The sequence below is a fragment of the Podarcis filfolensis genome (genome assembly GCF_964270895.1).
Source record: "Podarcis filfolensis genome assembly, chromosome: 10".
Classification (NCBI taxonomy): Eukaryota; Metazoa; Chordata; class Lepidosauria; order Squamata; family Lacertidae; genus Podarcis; species Podarcis filfolensis.
In genome coordinates, this window is record NC_139612.1 from 70,772,209 (window position 1) to 70,795,011 (window position 22,803).

General features: G+C 47.8%; 2 protein-coding genes and 1 long non-coding RNA gene across 3 annotated transcripts in view; 1 reads left to right on the plus strand and 2 right to left on the minus strand.

Annotated features, from left to right (window-relative positions):
• LOC310743172 overlaps window positions 1-22,803 on the plus strand; it is a 204,632-nt gene that overhangs the window by 45,331 nt on the left and 136,498 nt on the right. The window lies entirely within an intron of this gene.
• Window positions 32-7,748, minus strand: LOC310742991 (interferon-induced protein with tetratricopeptide repeats 5-like). Its single transcript, XM_083573003.1, has 2 exons — window positions 7,624-7,748; window positions 32-2,160 (listed from the first exon to the last, which is right to left on the minus strand). Exons 1-2 carry the CDS (start codon window positions 7,626-7,628, stop codon window positions 777-779), a joined length of 1,389 nt encoding a protein of 462 aa, XP_083429129.1. The 5' UTR covers window positions 7,629-7,748; the 3' UTR covers window positions 32-776.
• The window catches only part of KCP (kielin cysteine rich BMP regulator), a 101,906-nt gene continuing 91,745 nt past the window's right edge, over window positions 12,643-22,803 (minus strand). The window contains exons 49-51 of the mRNA XM_083572461.1: window positions 18,067-18,231; window positions 15,359-15,665; window positions 12,643-13,176 (exon numbers count right to left, since the gene is read on the minus strand). Coding sequence (XP_083428587.1) covers window positions 12,959-13,176; window positions 15,359-15,665; window positions 18,067-18,231 — 690 coding nt within the window. The 3' untranslated portion in view covers window positions 12,643-12,958. The remainder of the gene's footprint in view (window positions 13,177-15,358; window positions 15,666-18,066; window positions 18,232-22,803) is intronic.

Here is a 22,803-nt window from a genome sequence, read left to right on the forward strand (position 1 = left end):
TCCATGGAACAGGCAACAGTGGAGACCGTGGTGTCTTTAGGATATATGGTTTATTTGCAGAACATATATACAACCTGAGCCCTGGATGGAGGGGCTCGCAGACTGAACACCCCCAAAGGTCTTGCTTCTTCCATACTGACAGCCTTGGAATCAAGCGAAAAACAAACTGATCATTGCACTGAACAGCCTTTGTCTAACTCGGAGTTTCCCAAACTTGAGTCTCCAGCTGCTTTTGGACTACAACTCCCATCATCCTTGACCACCGGTCCTGCTAGCTAGTGATGATGGGAGTTGTAGTCTGGAGGGGAAAAAGATTGGGAAACCCATGTCTATTCAAGAGAAGGAATGGCAGTACTTAGCGTGGCAACTACAGCCATTATTCCACAAAGAAACTTGCTCCTTGGTTCAGCAATGGAATCCTCCATTAGATTTTAACCCTTGCAGGATCCAGGACTAAAAATAGTAGTAGTAGTAGTAGTAGTAGTAGTAGTAGTAGTAGTAATAATAATAATAATAATAGTAATAGTAATAATAAAAGCAATGCCACTTCTAGAAACAATCACATTTTTTGCAGATAAACACAACTGGAAGCTTTTTTTTTCTCCTTTAGTGCGGGGAGGGGACTGCAAAGAAACTTCATGGAAACCAGCTTTCCCCCAGCAAAAACTGCTGGAGGGTCCATGGGCTCAGAGGCTGCAGGAAGAGCCTCTTCCCAAACTGGAAGGAAAGAGCCACAACCCCCTGCCTCTCTGCGAGTGTGTGAGTGTGGAGGTCCTTCACTGCTGGGCCCTGCTGTTCCCTCGCCACGAACCCCTTCGCCGCGATCTGTCCCACTGACTTGTAACCTGAAGCCCTGTTTCATTAAGGAAGCTGTAGACAGCGCTCGCTTGGTCCATTTCTCCGTCTTCCCTGAACATCCTCGCCAGACTCTTCAGGCGAATTTCCAGCTGCTTCCTCTCAAGGGAGTGGTCTCCGGGGATCCTGGCGGCCGCCTGGTACATCTCTAGGGCCCGGCTCTTCATCCCCTTCTTGTGGAGGAGGAAGTCCCCCCAGTGCATGTAGATGGACTGCTGGCATCTCTTGCTGGCTCCCGGGAGATCCTCCATCAGGTTCAGGTAGATCTCTTCCTCGTAAGCCGGTGACCTCTCACCGTAAGCTTTCGCCAGCTTCAGCTGGGTGAAGATGGAGAAAGGATCCATCTCCAGAGAGCGCTTGAAGCTTTCAATGGCAGCCTCGACGGCTTCTTCTCTGACATCGCCTGGAGAGTGCTCCAACATCTGCAGGTAGCACATGCCAAGGTCGTAGTGTAGGAGATGGTAGCCAGGATCTAGGGCGATGGCCTTCTTCAGAATGGAAATGGCCTTCTCCAGAACGGAAATGGTCCGGGGAAGGGAATGCTGCTTGTACAGCTTGGAGACGATTCGGAGGACTTCGGGGTTCACGCTCTCCTGGGCAACATAGTCCACAAGGAAGAGCGCTCTTTCCGTGTCCACCGCCATAAGGGTCTGAGCCAAATAAGCTTTGGCTTCGTAGTTCTGCGGCTGGCGAGCGACGACTTCTTCCAGCAACTTCTGGGCTTCTTCCCGTTTTTCGGCAGTCCAGGAATGAGTGTAGGAGGCATAAACGGAGATGGCCAGTCCGGCCCGGAACTCCTCGTTTGACTCTTCCGCCTCCAGCGCCTTCCGGAAACATTCTGCGGCCTGGTCCCCGTTCCGGAAGCCCCCGGCCAGAAGGGACCAGCCCTTTTGAGCGTGGATTTCGGGGATCATCGCAGAGTAGGCCTCTGGGCCGGCCAGGGACCGGCAGATGTCGTGGATGCGTCCCAGGTAGAGGTCCACCATGTCGTAATTGAGCAAGCGGTAGTAGACCCAGGCGTAGTTGCCGTAGGTCACCAGGGCCTGGCGGGAGAAGTTGGCGGGGTGGTCCCGCCTCAGAGCCCCCTCTGCTTCCCGGAGGCTGTCCAGGGCCTCCTCGTAGTTCCCCTGGAAGTCCTGGAGGTAGGCCCTCATGGCCAGGTAGGTGCCTCGGTTGCGGTGCGGGGTGTGCTGGGCCTGCGGGGCCAGGGTCCGCAGGATGTGCACGGCATCCACCTTGTCCTTGATCTCAAAGTCCCAGGTGAAGTGGCACTGCAGGCTCTCCAGCTTCGATCTCAGCGGTCGGCTGCAGAGGGAAGAGGCAGGGAGGGAGGGAGGGAGGGAGATCGAGAAAGGGTGAGGGACACTCTTGAGAGGATATACAGTGGTACCTCGGGTTACAGTCATTTCAGATTACATACGCTTCAGGTTACAGACTCCACTAAAGCAGAAATAGTACCTCGGGTTAAGAACTTTGCTTCAGGATGAGCACAGAAATTGCACGGTGGCGGCAGCAGGAGGCCCCATTAGCTAAAGTGGTGCTTCAGGTTAAGAACAGTTTCAGGTTAAGAACGGACCTCACCTCCAGAACAAATTAAGTACTTAACTGGAGGTACCACTGTACAGTCGTACCTCAGCTCCCGAACGCCTTGGGAGTCAAACGTTTTGGCTCCCGAACGATTGAAAACGGGAAGTGAGTGTTCGGGTTTTCCAACGTTCTTCCTGCAGCCGATCGGAAGCCATGCTTTAGAAGTTGACTTCTGGAATGGATTCTGTTCGACTTCTGAGGTACGACTGTATAATGAATTGGTTTTTTTGGTTTTTTTTAAGTACCTTTCCAAAACCAACGAACCAGAGTCCTTTTTGTTGGGGATACAGTGGTGTCTCGCAAGACGAAATTAATTCGTTCCGCGAGTTTTTTCATCTAGCGAATTTTTCATCTTGCGAAGCACGAAATCCCATAGGAATGCATTGAAATTCAATTAATGTGTTCCTATGGTCAAAAAAAGTCCAAAGAAAGCCAAATTTGGTACAAAAAGCGTTTATTAAGTGCTCTTTAAAGTCACACATACTGTAAAGAGCATTTCAAAAACTGAAGGAACAATAAATTAAATTTCTAAACATGACAGAAAAACATTTAAAAATCAACAAAGTGTACAGTACATTTTCTAAGACTCTGGGGGACAACTCAAAGAAGGTTCCTCTTCCACTCTTTGCTTCTTGCTGAAGAACCTGTCCATGGTCTGCTGCTTCATCCGCCTTTTCAGCACCTCCCTGAAAGACGACATGACCCTCGTATCAAAAGTGTTCGCAAGGTCACGTGTCAGGTCCTTGTCAGGGTGGTGCCGCTGTGCAAAAGCCTGCACATCTTTCCACTTCTGGCAAATGTCCCTCAGTTCTTTGGAGGACAGCCGCTGTGGAACGTAGCCCCCCGTCGTCACAACCTCCAGGAACTCCGCTGCAAAGTCTTCAGCCGCAGGAACATCAGAACTGGCAGCCTCTCCATGCCTGACCACGCTGTGGATTCCAGATCTCGTCTTGAACCAGTCAAACCAGCCTCTGCTTGCCTTGAAGACTTCTGGCTCGCCTGAGGTTCCTGGTTGTTCCCGGACGAGGTCTGCGTGCAAGGCCTTGGCCTTCTCACAAATGACGGCCTCAGTCACTGTGTCCCCTGCACGCTGCTTCTCTTCTAACCAGATGAGCAGCAACTTCTCCACCTCCTCCAGAACACGATCCTGGTGACTCCCTTGGCTGAATCAGTCTCAAGGATCTTCTCCCTCATCTTCAGAATGGTCCCGATGGTCGATGGGTTCCTGCCGTACTCCCTGGCGAGGTCTGTCACACGCATTCCACCGTCGTGCTTCCGGATGATCTCCTTCTTCGTTTCCAGCGTCACCTTCTCCTTCTTCCTCTCGCCGGCCTCTGCAGCAGCAGTCTTCTTGGGTCCCATGGCAGCACAGCTCCTTTGTAAACTCAGAAAAAGAAAAAAAAAATCAGTGCTTCACTTCCAAAAATTCAAAAGCACCCAGCCACCCACCACACAGAAATTCAAACCCAGAAATTTTTTTTTTAAAAAAAACAACATGGCCCAATGGTCACAAAAAATCATAAAAATTCAAAAAAACAAAACAAAACAAAAAACCACACAAGCTTCCAGATTCTTGCAAACCCCTCCTCAACTGTTCCCCCAGCCACCCACCACACAGAAATTCAAACCCAGAATTTTTTTTAAAAAAAACAGCAGAGTGGCCCAATGGTCACAAAAAATCATAAAAATGCAGAAAAAAACCACACAAGCTCCCAGATTCTTGCAAACCTCTCCCCAACACCAAGTCCTTGAATTCCAAACACCCCAACCCAAAAGCCAAAAACCCCCAAAAAAGTTTTAAAAGTTTAACTTACCAAATGGCTGCAAAAGAAGTTTTGGAAAAGCTTCAAAAATCAGCAAAGTCCTCAAAAACGTCAAAAAAGGCTACCACACTGCGTGCTATGTGTTGCTCCTCGAAGTCAAGTCGCAACTGCACCTCTTCAAGCAATGCACCCTGGGTATTAACGGTTTTACGAAAAAGGAAACAAACTTGCAAGACGTTTTCGTCTTGCAAAGCAAGCCCATAGGGAAATTCGTCTGGCGAAGCAACTCAAAAAACGGAAAACTCTTTCGTCTAGCGAGTTTTTCGTCTTACGAGGCATTCGTCTTGCGGGGCACCACTGTAATTCAGAGGGAAATTCCCAGGTGTCAAAAAAAGGCTATTTATGTATGTTACTGAAGGGACGCAGGTGGCGCTGTGGGTTAAACCACAGAGCCTAGGGCTTGCTGATCAGAAGGTCAGCGGTTCGAATCCCCACGACGGAGTGAGCTCCCGTTGCTCGGTCCCTGCTCCTGCCAACCTAGCAGTTCGAAAGCACGTCAAAGTGCAAGTAGATAAATAGGTACCGCTCTGGCGGGAAGGTAAACGGCATTTCCGTGCACTGCTCTGGTTCGCCAGAAGCGGCTTAGTCATGCTGGCCACATGACCTGGAAGCTGTATGCCAGCTCCCTTGGCCAATAAAGCGAGATGAGCGCCACAATCCCAGAGTCGGCCACGACTGGACCTAATGGTCAGGGGTCCCTTTACCATTATGTATGCTACTACAGCAGCCTGTGTTTTGCTAGCCCCAAAATGGAAACTGAGCGAGGTCCCAACCAAAGAAGAATGGAAACTTGAACTGATGGAATATGCGCAGCTTGCAGATTTGACATACAGAATAAGAGAGCAAGAAGTATGCATGGTTAAACAAGATTGGAAAATGTTTACTGATTATGTGGGTGAAAGTTGTATACATTTAAAAACGCCGGCAGCCTTAAGGTAAATTCAAGAGGGCAAATAAGTTTTGATGGTGTAGCAATGGAATACAGAATGGTTTAGGTCATTCACAATATGCAGGGATGTATGGTAGGCAAAATGAACCACGGAAAGAAGGGAAGGGAAGTCAATGATTTGAGGTTGTTTAAATGAATATCTTGAAATGTAAATTAGAAAAATCTAATAAAACTATAAATAAAGAGCGAGAAAGGGTGAAGGGGTGCTGCAGGCAGGAGTTCTTTGTTCAAAAGGGCCCAGAAGATTTAGGATTTAGACTTGGGCGTCACCGGAATGTGGTCTCTTGCCAAAAAAGGAAGGGTCACACCTCTTGCCCCGCCCACTTTTACCAATAGCCCCCGCCCACTTTTATCCCTAGGCCCCGCCCACCCGAGCAGGTGCTTCCCCCTACCACCTAGATTTGGCCAAAGAGTGTCAGAGTAAAAGCTTCGTCGATAGAGCAGGAGACTCTTGATCTCCGGGTTGTGGGTTTGAGCCCCACCTGTGGTAAAAGATCCCTGCACTTCAGGGGGTTGGACTAGATAACCCATGGGTCCCTTCCAACTCTACAGTTCCACGATCCTATCTCCAGCCCTACCTGGAGATGCCATCAGAGGACCACAAGATTTTAGAGTTGCAAGGGACCCCGAGGGCCATCTAGTCCAGCCCTGAGATCTTCTGCATGCAAAGCGCAGGAATTCGAGGAAAACAAAAGTCCTTTGGAGGTTTTTAAGCAGAGGTTGGATAGCCACCTGCCAGGGATTCTTTAGCTGAGATTCCTTCATTGCAGGGGGTTGGACTAGATGACTCTGGGGGTCCCTTCCAACGCCACAATTCTTTTTTTTTTTGACAAATTATAACGATTTGTTTTATATAAAATTACATTTAAAAGGATCCATTGTGCCACAAAAAGAGAATAGCTCTGTGAAGCATATATTGGTTTCTCGATTATCATTTATATATATAAAAAGACAAAGCTGCGTAGAATTTAGAACAATTTAAAATGGAGAAACAATAGTCTTCTCCATGTTGCCCTGTTGGTTACTTCACTGTGAAGGAAATGGCCCCCTCTTGGGTTCATACCAGCAAGTGGTTCACAGTGTGAGTGGGAGGCTATAAAGTTCCATATCCCCCCTTCAGCTTCTGTTACTGTTCTCTGAAGGAAGCCGGAGGCTCCTACACTTCAGCTCATCTAGTGTTTTCCAGTGTTTGTACTTATTTGCCAAGTGTTGCATCAGAACAGGTAGGTGTGCAAATGCATCCCAAGCATCAAACATATCCATTATGAAGTAATCAATGAAGGATATCTGAGACTTGGGGATGCTACAGGTGTTTCGATCGAAAACTGGCATAACAACTGGCAAACCCTGTCTCTTTTCTTCATCCGTCTGTGCAAAATATTCTTCTGAAATCCTCCCAGCCCATTCAATACACAGTTCTAGAGGGCGACATGGATTTGCAACATCTGCACATTTGATCATCATGCGCTTAATCAACGCCTGGTTATCTGGAATGTTCTTGAGATTGGTTGTAGATTCACAGTCACTACCCTCATTCTGTGCTTTTCCCGAGGACATGGGCTTGGTGATGCTCTTCACAAACTTGTTCACATGCTCAAAATGCCTTGTCATTTCTGCCAACTCCACAATTCTATGATCTCCAGTGCCAGAGGCAGCACACCTCTGAGACTGTGCGCACGCCATCCTTCAAAGCACATTTAAAGTGCGCACGCACTGCCAGAACCCTGGGGACTGAAGGATGCTTGGAAATGCCGCTCTGATGTGTAAAGTGCAGTTAACAGGATTCTTTCTGGGTGGGGGGGGGGGTGCTTCAGGGAAACATCCTGGGGGTTCTTTTCCTCAGTACAGTGGCACCTCGGGTTAAGTACTTAATTCGTTCCGGAGGTCCGTTCTTAACCTGAAACTGTTCTTAACTTAAAGCACCACTTTAGCTAATGGGGCCTCCTGCTGCTGCTGCGCTGCCGGAGCACGATTTCTGTTCTCATCCTGAAGCAAAGTTCTTAACCTGAAGCACTATATCTGGGTTAGTGGAGTCTGTAACCTGAAGCGTATGTAACCCGAGGTACCACTGCACCACGAGGTGCACGGCTCCCCATATGCTTAAGTCATCTAGTCCAGCCCTGAGATCTTCTGCATGCAAAGCAGGTGCTCTAACCACTGAGCCACAGCTGCCGCTCTCCTGATGTCGCAGGACTCCCGCTCCCGTTGCCCTTGCCCTTGGCCATGCTGGCTGCCGAAGCTGGGGTCCAGCAACACCCAACTTGCATTGCCGGGGGCCAGGCTATTCGGGTTGGGCGTTTCCCTCCCATCTCTCCCCTTCTATGATTCCAACTCCTGCAGCACAAAATGCAGAACGGGAAGTCTTTAAGCCGGAGGAGTCAGATCTACGCAGGAGGAGTCCCTGCTTACCTCATTTTTCCTTTTCCAGAGAGGAGGTTGAATTTCGCAGGAAGCGAACTTTCCCTCGCCAGCGGTCCAGCAGTCTGCAGGATGCTACCTCCGTCTGCAAGTTTTTGCCTCCCTCTCTCAGTTTATATAACAACGCAGTGAGCTCACTCGGGCAGAATAGAAACCGAAACTCAAAAGAGAGGAATGTTTGTGGAGAGGAATGTTCCTTGGCTGCTTGCAAAGTCTCCAAGCGCAACATTTAATTTTAATTTTTATTTTTTCCCCAAGCGCAACATTTTTGCCCCCCACTCGCGGAAATGAGTAAATCAGGGTTTAAACGGGGGCCACACGGCAAAATTGTATCTTGGCTCTCCCCTGCAATCGATGCAAAGCTCCTCCCGGCTCGTTTTGCTCTCCATCCTTGCCTGCTCGCGCCCCAGTCCGCTCTCCGATTCCCCCGCCCCCCCCCCGCTCTCCTCCCCATCCCGATCCCATGTCCACAAGGTCGGGAGGGATCCTCAATCCACACTTGCAAGGTCTCCTCTGCTCGGCAGGGCAGCATCTGAGCCAAACAGCTGCCTCTGAACCTCTGCAGAATGAGCTGTTGTTGTTTAGTCGTTTAGTCGTGCCCGACTCTTCGTGACCCCCTGAATCAGAGCACGCCAGGCCCTCCTGTCTTCCACTGCCTCCCTCATGCTGGTAGCTTCGACAACACTGTCCCACCATCTCGTCCTCTGTCGTCCCCTTCTCCTTGTGCCCTCCATCTTTCCCAACATCAGGGTCTTTTCCAGGGAGTCTCCTCTTCTCAGGAGGTGGCTGAAGTATTGGAGCCTCAGCTTCAGGATCTGTCCTTCCAGTGAGCACTCAGGGCTGATTTCCTTCAGAATGGAGAGGTTTGATCTTCTTGCAGTCCATGGGACTCTCAAGAGTCTCCTCCAGCACCAGAATTCAAAAGCATCCATTCTTCGGCGATCAGCCTTCTTTATGGTCCAGCTCTCACTTCCATACATCACTACTGGGAAAACCATAGCTTGAACTATATGGACCTTTGTTGGCAAGGTGATGTCTCTGCTTTTTAAGATGCTGTCTAGGTTTGTCATTGCTTTTCTCCCAAGAAGCAGGCGTCTTTTAATTTCGTGACTGCTGTCACCATCTGCAGTGATCATGGAGCCCGAGAAAGTAAAATCTCTCACTACCTCCATTTCTTCCTCTTCTATTTGCCAGGAGGTGATGGGCCCAGTGGCCATGATCTTCGTTTTTTTGATGTTGAGCTTTAGGCCATATTTTGCGCTCCCCTCTTTCACCCTCATTAAAAGCTTCTTTAATTCCTCCTCACTTTCTGCCATCAAGGTTGTGTCATCTGCATATCTGAGGTTATTGATATTTCTAGTTTCTCTTTATCTCCTGATTCCAGGCATGTCTACTTGGAAGTAAGCCCCAGGCTGGCCACGGAGAAGAAACCTGCAAAGGGGGATTGGGGGTGGAAAGGCTCCAAGGGCGAGGGGCATGGCTGCGTTCCTGGAACAGAGCACCCAGACAGCGGTGCCCACCTTGGGGCTGAAAACCAGGCAGGTGCTGGTCCAAGCCGGCAAAAGGCCTCCTTGATTCTCCATTTGCAGTGCAGCACCTTCAAAGCTGCCTGGGCTGGAGGACGGAGTTTTGTGGCATTGCGAAGAAGTGTGCTAAGCTTTTAAATGAACCCCTTTTGAGGTTGCAAATAAAGGTTTGTGGGGCTGTGGTCTAAAGTTAACCACCGAGCCTCTTAGACTTGCCGATCGGAAGGTTGGCGGTTCGAATCCCCATGACGGGGTGAGCTCCCGTTGCTCGGTCCCTGCTCCTGCCAACCTAGCAGTTCGAAAGCACGCCAGTGCAAGTAGATAAATAGGTACCACTGCGGCGGGAAGGTAAATGGCATTTCCATGAGCTCTGGTTTCCGTCACGGTGTTCCGTTGCGCCAGAAGCGGTTTAGTCATGCTGGCCACACGACTTGGAAAGCTGTCTGTTCTAAGAATTCTAAGATCTCAAATATAAATTAAACATTCATAAATGTGCAAGGCAAACACATATATAAGTATATGAACCACGTGTCTGAAATAGTACAGGAGAGCAATTCTGAAGCCATTTGGACTCTCCCAATGACCTCAGAGGAACGTGGGTGGAGCTGTGGGTTAAACCACAGAGCCTAGGACTTGCCGATCAGAAGGTCGGCGGTTCGAATCCCCTTGATGGGGTGAGCTCCCGTTGCTCGGTCCCTGCTCCTGCCCACCTAGCAGTTCGAAAGCACATATAAAGTGCAAGTAGATAAATAGGTACCGCTCCGGCGGGAAGGTAAATAGCGTTTCCATGCGCTGCTCTGGTTCGCCAGAAGTGGCTTAGTCATGCTGGCCACATGACCCGGAAGTTGTATGCGGGCTCCCTTGGCCAATAAAGCGAGATGAGTGCTGCAACCCCAGAGTCGGCCACGACTGGACCTAATGGTCAGGGGTCCCTTTACCTTTTTACAGTTTGAACCATGTGTCTTTGCTTAACAGTAAGTCCCACTGGGCAGCTCAGCCAGCCCCACCCTTCCCCCATATTGCAGTTATGCATATATAGGGTGAGGAAGGAAAACACTGATGTAGAATAGGATGTCCCTATTTTTATCAGAGGAATGTTGGCAGGTCTGTGTTTGTCACCTGCTCCTCACGAGGGGCTGGCGCGTAGCCACTGCTTCACTTCATAAGAACATCTGAAGATCTGTCTGGTTGCAGGATCAGGCCCAAAGTGGGGAGCTCACAAGCAGGGCAGGAGCAGGAGAACCCCCACTTTCCTTGTGTCTCAAACCCCTACCTCGTGGAAGTGTCAAGTTGGAGGGGACCCGAGGGTCATCTAGTCCAACCCCTGGAACTAAACCATACATGACAGGTGTCTGCCCTTGTGGGGTGACAAAACTGTTCCTTTGCTGGAAGAAAAGCAGCTTTGTGAGCAGAGAGCCCTTTCTCTTGTGACTTTCCTCTTATAAGTCTCAGTTTCCATTTCCCCCGGAACGAATTTGCATTTCTCAAGCACCCTCTGCAGTCCTTGCACAGAAGCTGCAACGTCCCAGCTATGGCCAGGCTGACTCTAGGGGGAAAGAGAATACTTCCTTGGCGGAAGCCTTAGAAATGGTCCTGGGGGAAGGCAGAACGAAGGAGGCAAGCGCCGACTTCTCTGAATCCTGCTTCTGTTAGGTTGGGAGGGAGTGTGTCTGTTCTCTGAGCCACCAGGTCCCACTTCAAGATTATTTCCTCCTTCTCAGACTGAGGAGAGAGCCAAGCAGGGCCTGGAGGTTCCTCTGCCTGATATAACTGGAAGCCTTTTTCAGACCGTTCAAAGAACTATTATAATACAACAAATTTGAAAGCAGGATTTGAACAACAGAAAGAATCAGAGATTATTGTGTTATGATTTGGATACAAGAGTGAAGACAGGGGGCAGCAATGGGGAGGGAGGGAAAACATCACAGAAAATGGAAGGGGAAGTTGATAATATGTTATTATTAGTACATTGGTACCTCGGGTTACGGGACGCGGGTGGTGCTGTGGGTTAAACCACAGAGCCTAGGACTTGCCGATCAGAAGGTCAGCGGTTTGAATCCCCGCGATGGGATGAGCTCCCATTGCTTGGTCCCTGCTCCTGCCCACCTAGCAGTTTCCATGCGCTGCTCTGGTTCGCCAGAAGCGGCTTAGTCCTGCTGGCCACATGACCTGGAAGCTGTACGCCAGCTCCCTCGGCCAATAAAACGAGATGAGCGCCGCAACCCCAGAGTCGGCCATGACTGGACCTAATGGTCAGGGGTCCCTTTACCTTTATGACTTCCCTTAATCCAGACACTAGACTTCTGTTGATGCAGCCTAGAATAGCATTAGCCTTTTTTGCTGCTGCATCACACTGTGGGCTCATGTTCAGCTTGTGGTCCACCAAGACCCCCAGATCATTTTCACATGTACTGCTAGTAAGCCAGGTGTCCCCCATCCTATATTTGTGCATCTGGTTCTTCCTGCCTAAGGGCAGAACCTGACATTTGCCCCTACGGAAATTCATTTTGTTAGTTTGGGCCCAGTTCTCCAAGCTGTGAAGGTCACCTTGATCCTCCTTCTCTCTGCCATCTCTAGGCCCAAGCAGAAAAAACCTCTGTGCCAGAGAGATCCTTTTTTATTCATCCAGTGGAGCGATGGCAGATACCCTTTTCCACAATACATCCAGACTGCACCTCCCCATGGGGAGATTTGGTTACAACCAGAGGGAGATTTGGGTGTGGTGGGCCCCCTGTCGAAGATCTTCCCATTCTGGTCTCCACCAAAACCCATTGGCCAGTGGCACCGCCAGTCATCAATGGCAAGTTAGGAAGGCATCAATGAGGACTAGGATTGTGCTTCGCTTGCGCAATCAGTGCGCACAGAAACCACCAGGCAAGTTCTAGCAGGAAACTGACCAGGTAGAATAAATCCTGTAACTGAGACATTTTTCTTAGTTGTACATAATTTATTCTGGCTTCATGATTCAAGTTTTTGGCTTGATTTTTTTGAGGCAGTGGAGAAGGCACAGAAGGAAGTTAGCGAGGGCTAGGACCATGCTTCAGATTGAATGCTGAAATTCTCACCTGTGGAATAACTTCCCATTCTGGTCTCCACCAAAACCCACTGGCCGATGGCAACGTCAGTCATCAATGGCATGTTAGAAAGCCATCAATGAGGACTAGGGTTGTGCTTGGCCCAGTTTTCTAATGTTGAGGTCATTTTTTAACCCAGATTCTGTCTTGTGTGGCATTAGCTCCCCCTCCCAGTTTGCAGCCCCCCCCAAATCTGAGAAACGTTCCCTCTCTTCGTTCATCCGAGTTATTTAGAAAGAAGGGGGCCCAAAACCCATTGGCCAATGGCAGTGTCCGTCATCACTGGCACCTAGAAAAGCATCAGTGAGGACTAGGATTGCGCTTGGCTTGCACAATCCATGCGCACAGAAACCACCAGGTGAGTTCTAGGAGGAAACTGACCAGGTAGAATAAATCCAGGTAGAAAATCATTTTTCTTGGTTGTACATAATTTATTCTGGCTTCACGGTTCAAGCTTTTGGCTTGATTTTTTTGAGGGAGTGGAGAAGGCACAGAAGGAAGTCACTGAGGACCAGAACCATGCTTTGAAATGAAGGCTGGAATTCTCACGGCAGAGAGCATGTTCTGCCCAGGCACCCCTGCCTTTCAAGGGGAGAAGAGCTGGCTTTGCCAAACGCTCCCCCCCTGGAACAGGCAGCGGAGCCGCCCCACCCCACCCCAGTCCCAGGCTCCCCCAGACGAGGCAAAGGGGAGGCTTCCCTGGAAATAATCTGGTTCCATCCTGTCTCAGAGAGTTCCGTAGATGATGCGAGGGCAGGACTCCGGCAGGATGCAGTGGGCCTCGTGTTCCACCAGCCCGGCGGGGCATTGGCAGCCTGGCACGCAAGGCTTGAAGCAGTGTGACTCCAGGACCCCCAGCGGGACGGCGTGATTGAAGCAAGTCTTGGGGCAAGGGGGGCCGCACTCGTCAAAGACGTAGCCCCGGTCTTGGGGGCAGCCCACGGCTGCAGGGAGGGGAGAGAAAAAGAGGGAGAAGGGGTTAGACAAGGCAGGATCCGGCCCATGGGAAATAAGGCCTGACTCATCTCGAGATGGCATCTGAAATTCAGGTTGAAGTTGGAGTCTCAGCCAAATGAAAATTATACAATTATACAGTACCTCGGGTTAAGTACTTAATTCGTTCTGGAGGTCCGTACTTAACCTGAAACTGTTCTTAACCTGAAGCACCACTTTAGCTAATGGGGCCTCCCGCTGCCACCGTGCCGCCACCACACGATTTCTGTTCTCATCCTGAAGCAAAGTTCTTAACCTGAAGCACGATTTCTGGGTTAGCAGAGTCTGTAACCTGAAGCGTATGTAACCTGAAGCGGATGTAACCCAAGGTACCACTGTGCATGTGTGTGTGTGTGTGTGTGTGTGTATATATATATATATATATAATACATTTATGAGAAAACAGACATACATACAAGTAAACAAACATACAGTGGTACCTCGGGTTACAGATGCTTCAGGTTACATACGCTTCAGGTTACAGATTCTGCTAACCCAGAAATATTACCTCAGGTTAAGAACTTTGCTTCAGGATGAGAACAGAAATTGTGCTCCGGCGGTGAGGCGGCAGCAGAAGGCCCCATTAGCTAAAGTGGTGCTTCAGGTTAAGAACAGTTTCAGGTTAAGAACGGACCTCCGGAACGAATTAAGTACTTAACCTGAGGTACCACTGTACAATCAATCAATCAATCAATCAATCAAATAACAGAAAAATCAAACATACCACCACATTATAAGATACAAGAAGATTAATATAATTATCCTCATATATACTCCTCATACTGAACACAATTATAAAACTTATAGAGAAGAAATTTAAAACTGACTTCCACTTAATCTCACTTAATCTATCCATTACTTTATACCGCACTATATATTTCTTATATAGTTCTTAGAATTCATATACCAGCCTATACTTGGGGGTCTCTGCAGAGACAGTGCAGCCCAAGGGGGCATCTAGGTCCAGCCCTCTGAAAAGCAGGAATCAGGACTTAAACATCTCGGACAGATAGCCATCACACCTCTATTTAAAAGCCTCCAGAGAATAATAGAATCATGGAATTGTCAAGTTAGAAGGGACCCCGAGTGCCATCTAGTCCAACCCCTGCAACTAAACCATACATGACCGGTGGTTGCCCTTGCGGGGTAATGAAACTGTTCCTTTGCTAGAAGAAAAGCAACTTTGTGAGCGGAGACCCCTTTCTCTTTTGACTTTCCCCTTATAAGTTTCAGTTTCCATTTCTCAAGCGCCCTCTGCAGTCCTTGCACAGAAGCTGCTACGTCCCAGCTCTGTCTGCAATGTCCAGGCAACACAATGACCATGTACATACGCAATGGACAATCTTTATTGAATTCCTTCAAACCATAACAAGTCCAAAATGAAATCTTTAGTCTCAAAGTCTCTGGAAATCTTAAAATGAAGCGAGGTACCAGACTTCGTACGATGAAACACAAGCTGTGTGAAGCTTTGTGTATTCAGCAAATATGATGTCCAACACTGAACAGTGATTCCGGATATTGACTACTGTTTCGTAGAATTCTACGTGGAGCAGTGCTCGTGTAATAATGTAGTCACTGCATTTGATATTTTCATTTACGTACATTCATTTGAAATAAGATGGGTTTATGAGGCAATTCTATATCTTCCCACCACGCTGATGAAAAATTCTATGTTTTGAGCATTACACTAAGATTTTTTTGCTATTTATTTTGCGTTTTTGTGGCTCTTTTAGTTTTGTTTTTGTGACTGCGTGGAACCCAATTCAGCTACCGATTGATTGATTGTGTGACTGCAGTACATTGCTTATTGCTTTCATTTTATGGATCAATGGTCTCGTTAGAAAGTAAAATCCATGTTAAATTGCTGTTTCAGGGGTTGTTTTCCCAAAGTCTGGAACGGATTAATCCATTTTGCATGACTTTCTATGGGAAAGCGCACCTTGGTTTTGGAATGCTTTGGTTTTGGAACAGACTTCCGGAACGGATTAAGTTTGAGAACCAAGGTACCACTATATTAAAGAAAACGATTAAAAAAATAAAAGAATGGTAGAGTCAGAAGGGACCCCAAGGGTCATCTATGTCCACGGGCCTCCCATCCACCCTCCTGCCCCCCCACCTTGCCCGCCTCCTCACCGCAGAGCGTGGGCGATCGCCAATGCAGCACCAGCCCTGCCCGTCGGCACTGGGCGGCGTAGGCCTCTAGGGCCTCGCAGAGGCAGTCTTCCGCCGCGGCCGCTCCGCAGGCACAGAGATCGTAGACGCAGGAGGCGAAGAAGGGCTCTGGCGGGACGGCAGGGTGGCAGCGCTCGAAGGGAGGCGCCTTGAGGACCTTGCAGCGGGCGTTGGCCTCTTTCCGGGAGCGGTAGCCAGACTCCTTGCAGGGGTCCACGTCCGGCACATCGGGGCAGCGGGCAGGTCCAGTGGCGTTGGCGCCGGTCACCTGAGCCGGAAGAAACAGAAGGATGTCAGAAGAGCCAAGGGAGCCTATTTGGTCCAGCATCCAAACACCCCTAAGAACTTGGGGACAGAGCCCCAAAATGGGAAACGAGAGAGGTCTCAATGAAAGAAGATTGGCGACTTAAGTTGATAGAATATGCGCAGCTTGAAATCAACAAATTACGCTAGCAGGACTACAAGAAGTTTTGTAAGGAGAAATATACAAAGCGTTACAAAGTAGAAAAAGATAGAGATATTGGTTAGGAGTTTGAAATGTAATAGGGAAGATAAGAAATGCATACTAAGAGAGTAGACTGGAAAATTTTCAGACAGGATTGACGGAAGTCAAAAAAAATGAATAAGATGTAAAAGTATGTTTAATTACTGTTGAAAATGATATGTTAAAAAACTATATATATATATATATATATATATATATATATATATATATATATATATATATAATATGTGCAGCTTGCAGACAACATATGGAATAAGAGAGCAAGAAGAACATATGTTTAGAGGAGATTGGGAAATGTTTGTTGAATATATGGGGGGAAATTGTGTACACCTGAAAACACTGGCAGCATTAAGATAAATTCAACAGTGTATTTTGTCTTATAAAAGTAAAGGTAAAGGTACCCCTGCCTGTACGGGCCAGTCGTGTCCGACTCTAGGGTTGTGCGCTCATCTCACTTAAGAGGCCGGGAGCCAGCACTGTCCGGAGACACTTCTGGGTCACGTGGCCAGCGTGACGAAGCTGCTCCGGCGAGCCAGCACCAGAGCAGCACACGGAAACGCCGTTTACCTTCCCGCTATAAAGTGGTACCTATTTATCTACTTGCACTTAGGGGTGCTTTCGAACTGCTAGGTGGGCAGGAGCTGGGACCGAAAGAGGGGAGCTCACCCCGCCGCGGGGATTCGAACCGCCGACCTTACGATCGGCAAATCCTAGGCACTGAGGTTTTACCCACAGCGCCACCCACGTCCCTATTTTGTCTTATATATCTTAGCTATTTTGGTAGGTGTTAAGTACCATCTATAAAACATATCGGTTAGATTTCCCCTCAATACTTCACAGGCTGTAAATTTCCAGTTCTTTCTCCATAGTTCTTCCCAATGTTTTTCCAGATATCTAAAGCCCACTTGATCATTACTTCCTTGACCTATTCGTCTTTGACCTCCCACTCCAATAATGTATCACACATTTTTGATATTACCTTAGTTATGTTTTGTAATAACACTTTTTCTAATAATGAAGGTTCGTTTGAGAAACCTTTCTTCTTATCTGTCCTGAACGCTTCATGCAATTGATGGTATTGGATCCAACCCGTAAGGTGTTGTTTTATTTCCTCAGAATCCTTTATGAATTTATGATAAATTGAATTTATCATAATGATTAATTCAACAGTGTAAATAAGTTTAGATGGATGTAATCATGGAATACTGAATGCTTTGGTTTTTGTAAAATATGCAGGGATTTATGATATGTAGAATGAAGCTGAGGCTTCAATACTTTGGCCACCTCATGAGAAGAGAAGACTCCCTGGAAAAGACCCTGATGTTGGGAGAGATTGAGTCGTGTCCGCCTCTTCGTGAGGCACTCCTGTCTTCCACTGCCTCCCGCAGTTTGGTCAAACTCATGCTGGTAGCTTCGAGAACGCTGTGCCACCATCTCGTCCTCTGTCATCCCCTTCTCCTTGTGCCCTCCATCTTTCCCAAAATCAGGGTCTTTTCCAGGGAGTCTTCTCTTCTCATGAGGTGGCCAAAGTCTTGGAGCCTCAGCTTCAGGATCTGTCCTTCCAGTGAGCACTCAGGGCTGATTTCCTTAAGAATGGATTGGTTTGACCTTCTTGCAGTCCATGGGACTCTCAAGAGTCTCCTCCAGCACCAGAATTCAAAAGCATCAATTCTTCAGCGATCAGCCTTCTTTATGGTCCAGCTCTCACTTCCATACATCACTACTGGGAAAAGCATAGCTTTTACTATACGGACCTTTGTCGGCAAGGTGATGTCTCTGCTTTTTAAGATGCTGTCTTAGGTTTGTCATTGCTTTTCTCCCAAGAAGCAGGCGTCTTTTAATTTCATGGCTGCTGTCACCATCTGCAGTGATCATGGAGCCCAAGAAAGTAAAATCTCTCACTGCCCCCATTTCTTCCCCTTCTATTTGCCAGGAGGTGATGGGCCCAGTGGCCATGATCTTCGTTTTTTTGATGTTGAGCTTCAGACCATATTTTGTGCTCTCCTCTTTCACCCTCATTAAAAGGTTATTTAATTCCTCCTCACTTTCTGTCAACCTTTTCCTTTTTTAAAGGGAAATTCCCTTATTCCAAATAGGATTCCTCGTAAGAAAAGGGAAAAATTGACAGCTATGCCCCTGCCACCCACCCCCTCGCTGATGTTACCTTCCAGCTGTTGCCGAAAGCCGCCTCTGACAAGGTGAGGTGGCCAGAACGGAGGCGCAGGTCGTCTTGGGGGTAGTTGTTGAAGTTGCCACACAGGCCACAGGTGTGGCCTTTGTATGTGCCGGGGACACTGACCTCCAGGTGGGAGCGGCCGTTCCAAAGAACCTAGTGGAAAAGAGACAGTCACGGAACCAAGACAGAAACGAGAAGTACCGTATTTTTCGCTCCCCTAAGACGCACCTGACCATAAGACACACCTAGTTTTTAGAGGAGGAAAACAAGAAAAATAATATTCTGAACGAAACAGTGGCTGTATGATTTTTGTGGTTCATGCTGTGGCCACAGACATGATATGTGATTTGACGATGAGTTTGGGGTAGCCCAATGCAAAAATCCTGAGGATCCATGTGGATCCGTGCTTTGTAACCACGTTTTTGCACCACTGCGGCCCCACGAAACAGTGGGTGCGTGGTTATTTTGGTGCAGGCTGTAGCCATGGACATGCTATGTGATCTGATTGAGAATTTGGGGTGACCCAGTGCAAAAATCCTGAGGATCCATGTGCTTTTACTTCCCCCCTCCCAGGCAGCCTCCTTTATTGCTAGAGTTCCTTATCTCCCCTCCTGATCGCTTGCTGATCAGCTGCTCAGCGGCTTTGTTTCAACACCCCCTCCCCTCTTTCTAAAAAAAGAAGAAGCACGATCTGCTTATCGCCCCTGGGCAATTCGGCTCCAGGGACCATGCATTCGCTCCATAAGACGCACAGACATTTCCCCTTACTTTTTAGGAGGAAAAAAGTGTGTCTTATGGAGCAGAAAATACGGTAATCGACTATAGGGTTAAACTAAATTACAAAAATCAAAAAGTTTAAGGAAAAAATTAACCTAGAATTGAGCAAAGCCTTAATGAGATGCCGGCTACAAACCTCGTTTCACTGAACTAATCAGTCTCCTCAGAAGGAAATAGGGAAATCATAAACCTTGAATGATTTTAAACAAACTCAAGAGCAGGGCTGAAACGCTTCCCTGAGTTTACAAAAAAGGTTTGTTTTGGACAAGTTTTGGACATAGCCCTATTTCAGAGAGCCAAGCAGCAGTAATAAGAAATTGAGGACACGGCTGTGAAAACGAGATAAGCTGTTTTAGATTTTAAACAAACTCAAAAACAGGGCAGAAACACTCCTGACTGCAGATGTTAAAGACTGATATAGGGTGTTTATACTGTAGGGTGAAATAATTTTTAAAGGGACAGACCGTCCACTTCAAACAGAGGGCAGGATTGCTAAGGTTTGTAAAGAATAACAATAATAATATTAAATAGAGTTGTAAGAAATTATTATAAGAAGGAACTGAAGTCAATATAAGAATTGAGACCTGATGGAATTAAGGAACCAAATCTAAAAATCCAATACATTTCTTTCTGTAGCAATTTCTTTCTTAAAAGATCCGTATTTATCTCAGGAGTTTGATATTTATAAAGGATAAACCATCTGAAATCCGTTGCCTTATGTTTAGCTTAAGGCTTTGTTCAATTCTAGGTTAATTTTTTCCTTAAACTTTTTGATTTTTGTTATTTAGTTTAACTCTATCGTCGATTTTTGATATTTAGTTTAACTCTATCGTCGATTTTTGATATTTAGTTTAACTCTATCGTCGATTTTTGATTTTTGTTATTTAGTTTAACTCTATAGTCTGGGATGCAGATGGCGCTGTGGGTTAAACCACAGAGCCTAGGGCTTGCCGATCAGAAGGTCGGCGGTTCGAACCCCCACAACAGGGTGAGCTCCCGTTGCTCGGTCCCAGCTCCTGCCAACCTAGCAGTTCGAAAGCACGTCAAAGTGCAAGTAAATAAATAGGTACCGCTCCGGCGGGAAGGTAAACGGTGTTTCCATGCGCTGCTCCGGTTTGCCAGAAGCGGCTTAGTCATGCTGGCCACATGACCTGGAAGCTGTGCGCCGTCTCCCTTGGTCAGTAAAGCGAGATGAGCGCCGCAACCCCAGAGTCGTCCACGACTGGACCTAATGGTCAGGGGTCCCTTTACCTTTACCTTTACTCCAGGACCGGTAAGGGCAGAGCCAAGCTTCTGGCGAATGTAAAAGCCCTTCTTGCACTCCCTGCGAGAAGTGAGGTTACAGGGAACCAGGCAGAGGGCCTTCTTGGTAGTGGCGCCCGCTCTGTGGAACGCCCTCCCACCAGATGTCAAGGCAATAAACAACTATTCCACCTGTCTGTTCATAGAGTCCAATAATCCACATGAAGGGTTGTTACAATTCTACAGAATCTTTTCACAGAGTCTAAGACAAGGATTTCCGGAATATTAGCCTTGTTTCTTCATCCTAGGCTTCCTCAGCAGTCCAGGCTCATATGTAATGTTACAGGATAGTGGATCTTATAGCATAGTAGTGGAATAGACACTTATACATGCATGGACCTTATGCATGAACTGACTATAGAATGAACTGATCCACTGGGTCTTCTGCTTTTTTCATTGAACTTTATGAGACTTCTGTCGAAATCTACAATTTAATACAATGAATAGTGTACCTTATTTATTAAAAAATACAGCCGGTTACGTCATGTGTGTTTATTGAGTAGGTTTCACGTAATCATAGGTTTTTTGTTGTTTTGCTAAGGTTCTGCAGTTGGGCTGGAAGAACCAAATGTACAAATATAGGATGGGGGACACCCGGCTCACTAGCAGTACACGGGGAAAAGATCTAGAGGTCTTGGTGGACCACAAGCTGAGCATGAGTCCACAGTGTGATGCAGCAGCAGAAAAGGCCAATGCTATTCTAGGCTGCCTCAACAGAAGTCTAGTGTCCGGATCAAGGGAAGTCATAGTCCCGCTCTATTCTGCCTGGGTCAGGCCACACCTGGAATCCTGTGTCCAGTTCTGGGCACCACAATTTAAGAAGAATGTTGACAAGCTGGAAGGTGGGAAGAGAAGGGCGACCAAGATGATCAGGGGTCTGGAAATGAAGCCTGATGAGGAATGGTTGAAGGAGCTGGATATGTTTATCCTGGAAATGAGTATATGTGAGAGCCATCTTCTAATCTTTAAAGACCCAGATGATCAAGGGTCTGGTAGCTAAGCCTGATGAGTACTGTGGTCCTGAGTTGTTTAAGGCGCCATTTGGCGATGACCTTATATATCTGAGTTTCTAACACTGGAGAACACAGCAGTATTATGACTGATCTATGATATATTTATCATCACTTCTATAGCTCACCTTTCCCCTCCAAGGTGTTCAAGCTGGCCCACATGGTTCTTCTCCCATTCCCTCATTTAACCCCCACAACAACCCTGTGAAGTAGGTTGGGCTGAGAGGCAGTAACTGGCCCCAGATTGCCCAGTGACCTTCATGGCTTTGTGGGGATTTGAACCCTGGCCTCAGACCACACCTGGAGTCCTGTGTTGAGTTCTGGGCACCACAATTTAAGAAGGATGCTGACAAGCTGGAATGTGTGCAGAGGAGGGCGACCAAGATAAGCAATGGTCTGGAAACGAAGCCTGATGAGGAACGGTTGAAGGAGCTGGGTATGTTTAGCCTGGAAAAGAGGAGACTGAGAGCCATCTTCAGATATCTCAGCATGGAGGCCCATGGACAAGAACTCTCTTTTTGGACCAGATCTGGAGCAGCAGAAAACCAGCTTGCTCCGTATGGGACAGCCCTTGAGATATTTGAAGATGGCTATCTTGAAAATGGCTGTCCTGACAAGACAGAAGTACTGTTTTTGGGGGACAGGAGGCGGGTGGGTGTGGAGGACTCTCTAGTCCTGAATGGGGTAACTGTGCCCCTGAAGGACCAGGTGCGCAGCCTGGGAGTCATTTTGGACTCACAGCTGTCCATGGAGGCGCAGGTCGATTCTGTGTCTAGGGCGGCTGTATCCCAGCTCCATCTGGTATGCAGGATGAGACCCCACCTGCCCGCAGACTGTCTCGCCAGAGTGGTGCATGCGCTAGTTATCTCCCGCTTAGACTACTGCAATGCGCTCTGCGTGGGGCTACCTTTGAAGGTGACCCGGAAACTACAACTAATCCAGAATGCGGCAGCTAGACTGGTGACTGGGAGCGGCCGCCGAAACCATATAACACCAGTCTTGAAAGACCTACATTGGCTCCCAGTACATTTCCGAGCACAATTCAAAGTGTTGGTGCTTTAAAGCCCTAAGCGGCCTTGGCCCAGTAGACCTGAAGGAGCGTCTCCACCCCCATCATTCAGCCCGGACAATGAGGTCCAGCGCCGAGGGCCTTCTGGTGGTTCCCTCCCTGCAAGAAGCCAAGTTACAGGGAACCAGGCAGAGGGCCTTCTCGGTGGTAGCACCTGCCCTGTGGAATGCCATCCCACTAGATGTGAAAGAGAAAAATAACAACCAAACTTTTAGAAGACATCTGAAGGCAGCCCTGTTTAGGGAAGCTTTTAATGTTTAATAGGTTATTGTATTTTAGTGTTTTGTTGGAAGCCGCCCAGAGTGGCTGGGGAAACCCACCCAGATGGGGGGGGGTATAAATAATAAATTATGATGATGATGATGATTATATCTCCTCTCAGTCTTCTCTTCTCTGTTTCTCATAAGGCTTGGTTTCCAGACCTTTTAATCATTTGGGTTGAGCATGTTCCAGCTTGTCTGTATCCCTTGGAGATGCAACTCACTGAGAGAGCTACAGAAATTGCATCTCTCCCCCCTCCCCAGCACCCTGGAATCTGTTCTCCAGAAATAATGTCCCCATCCCGCT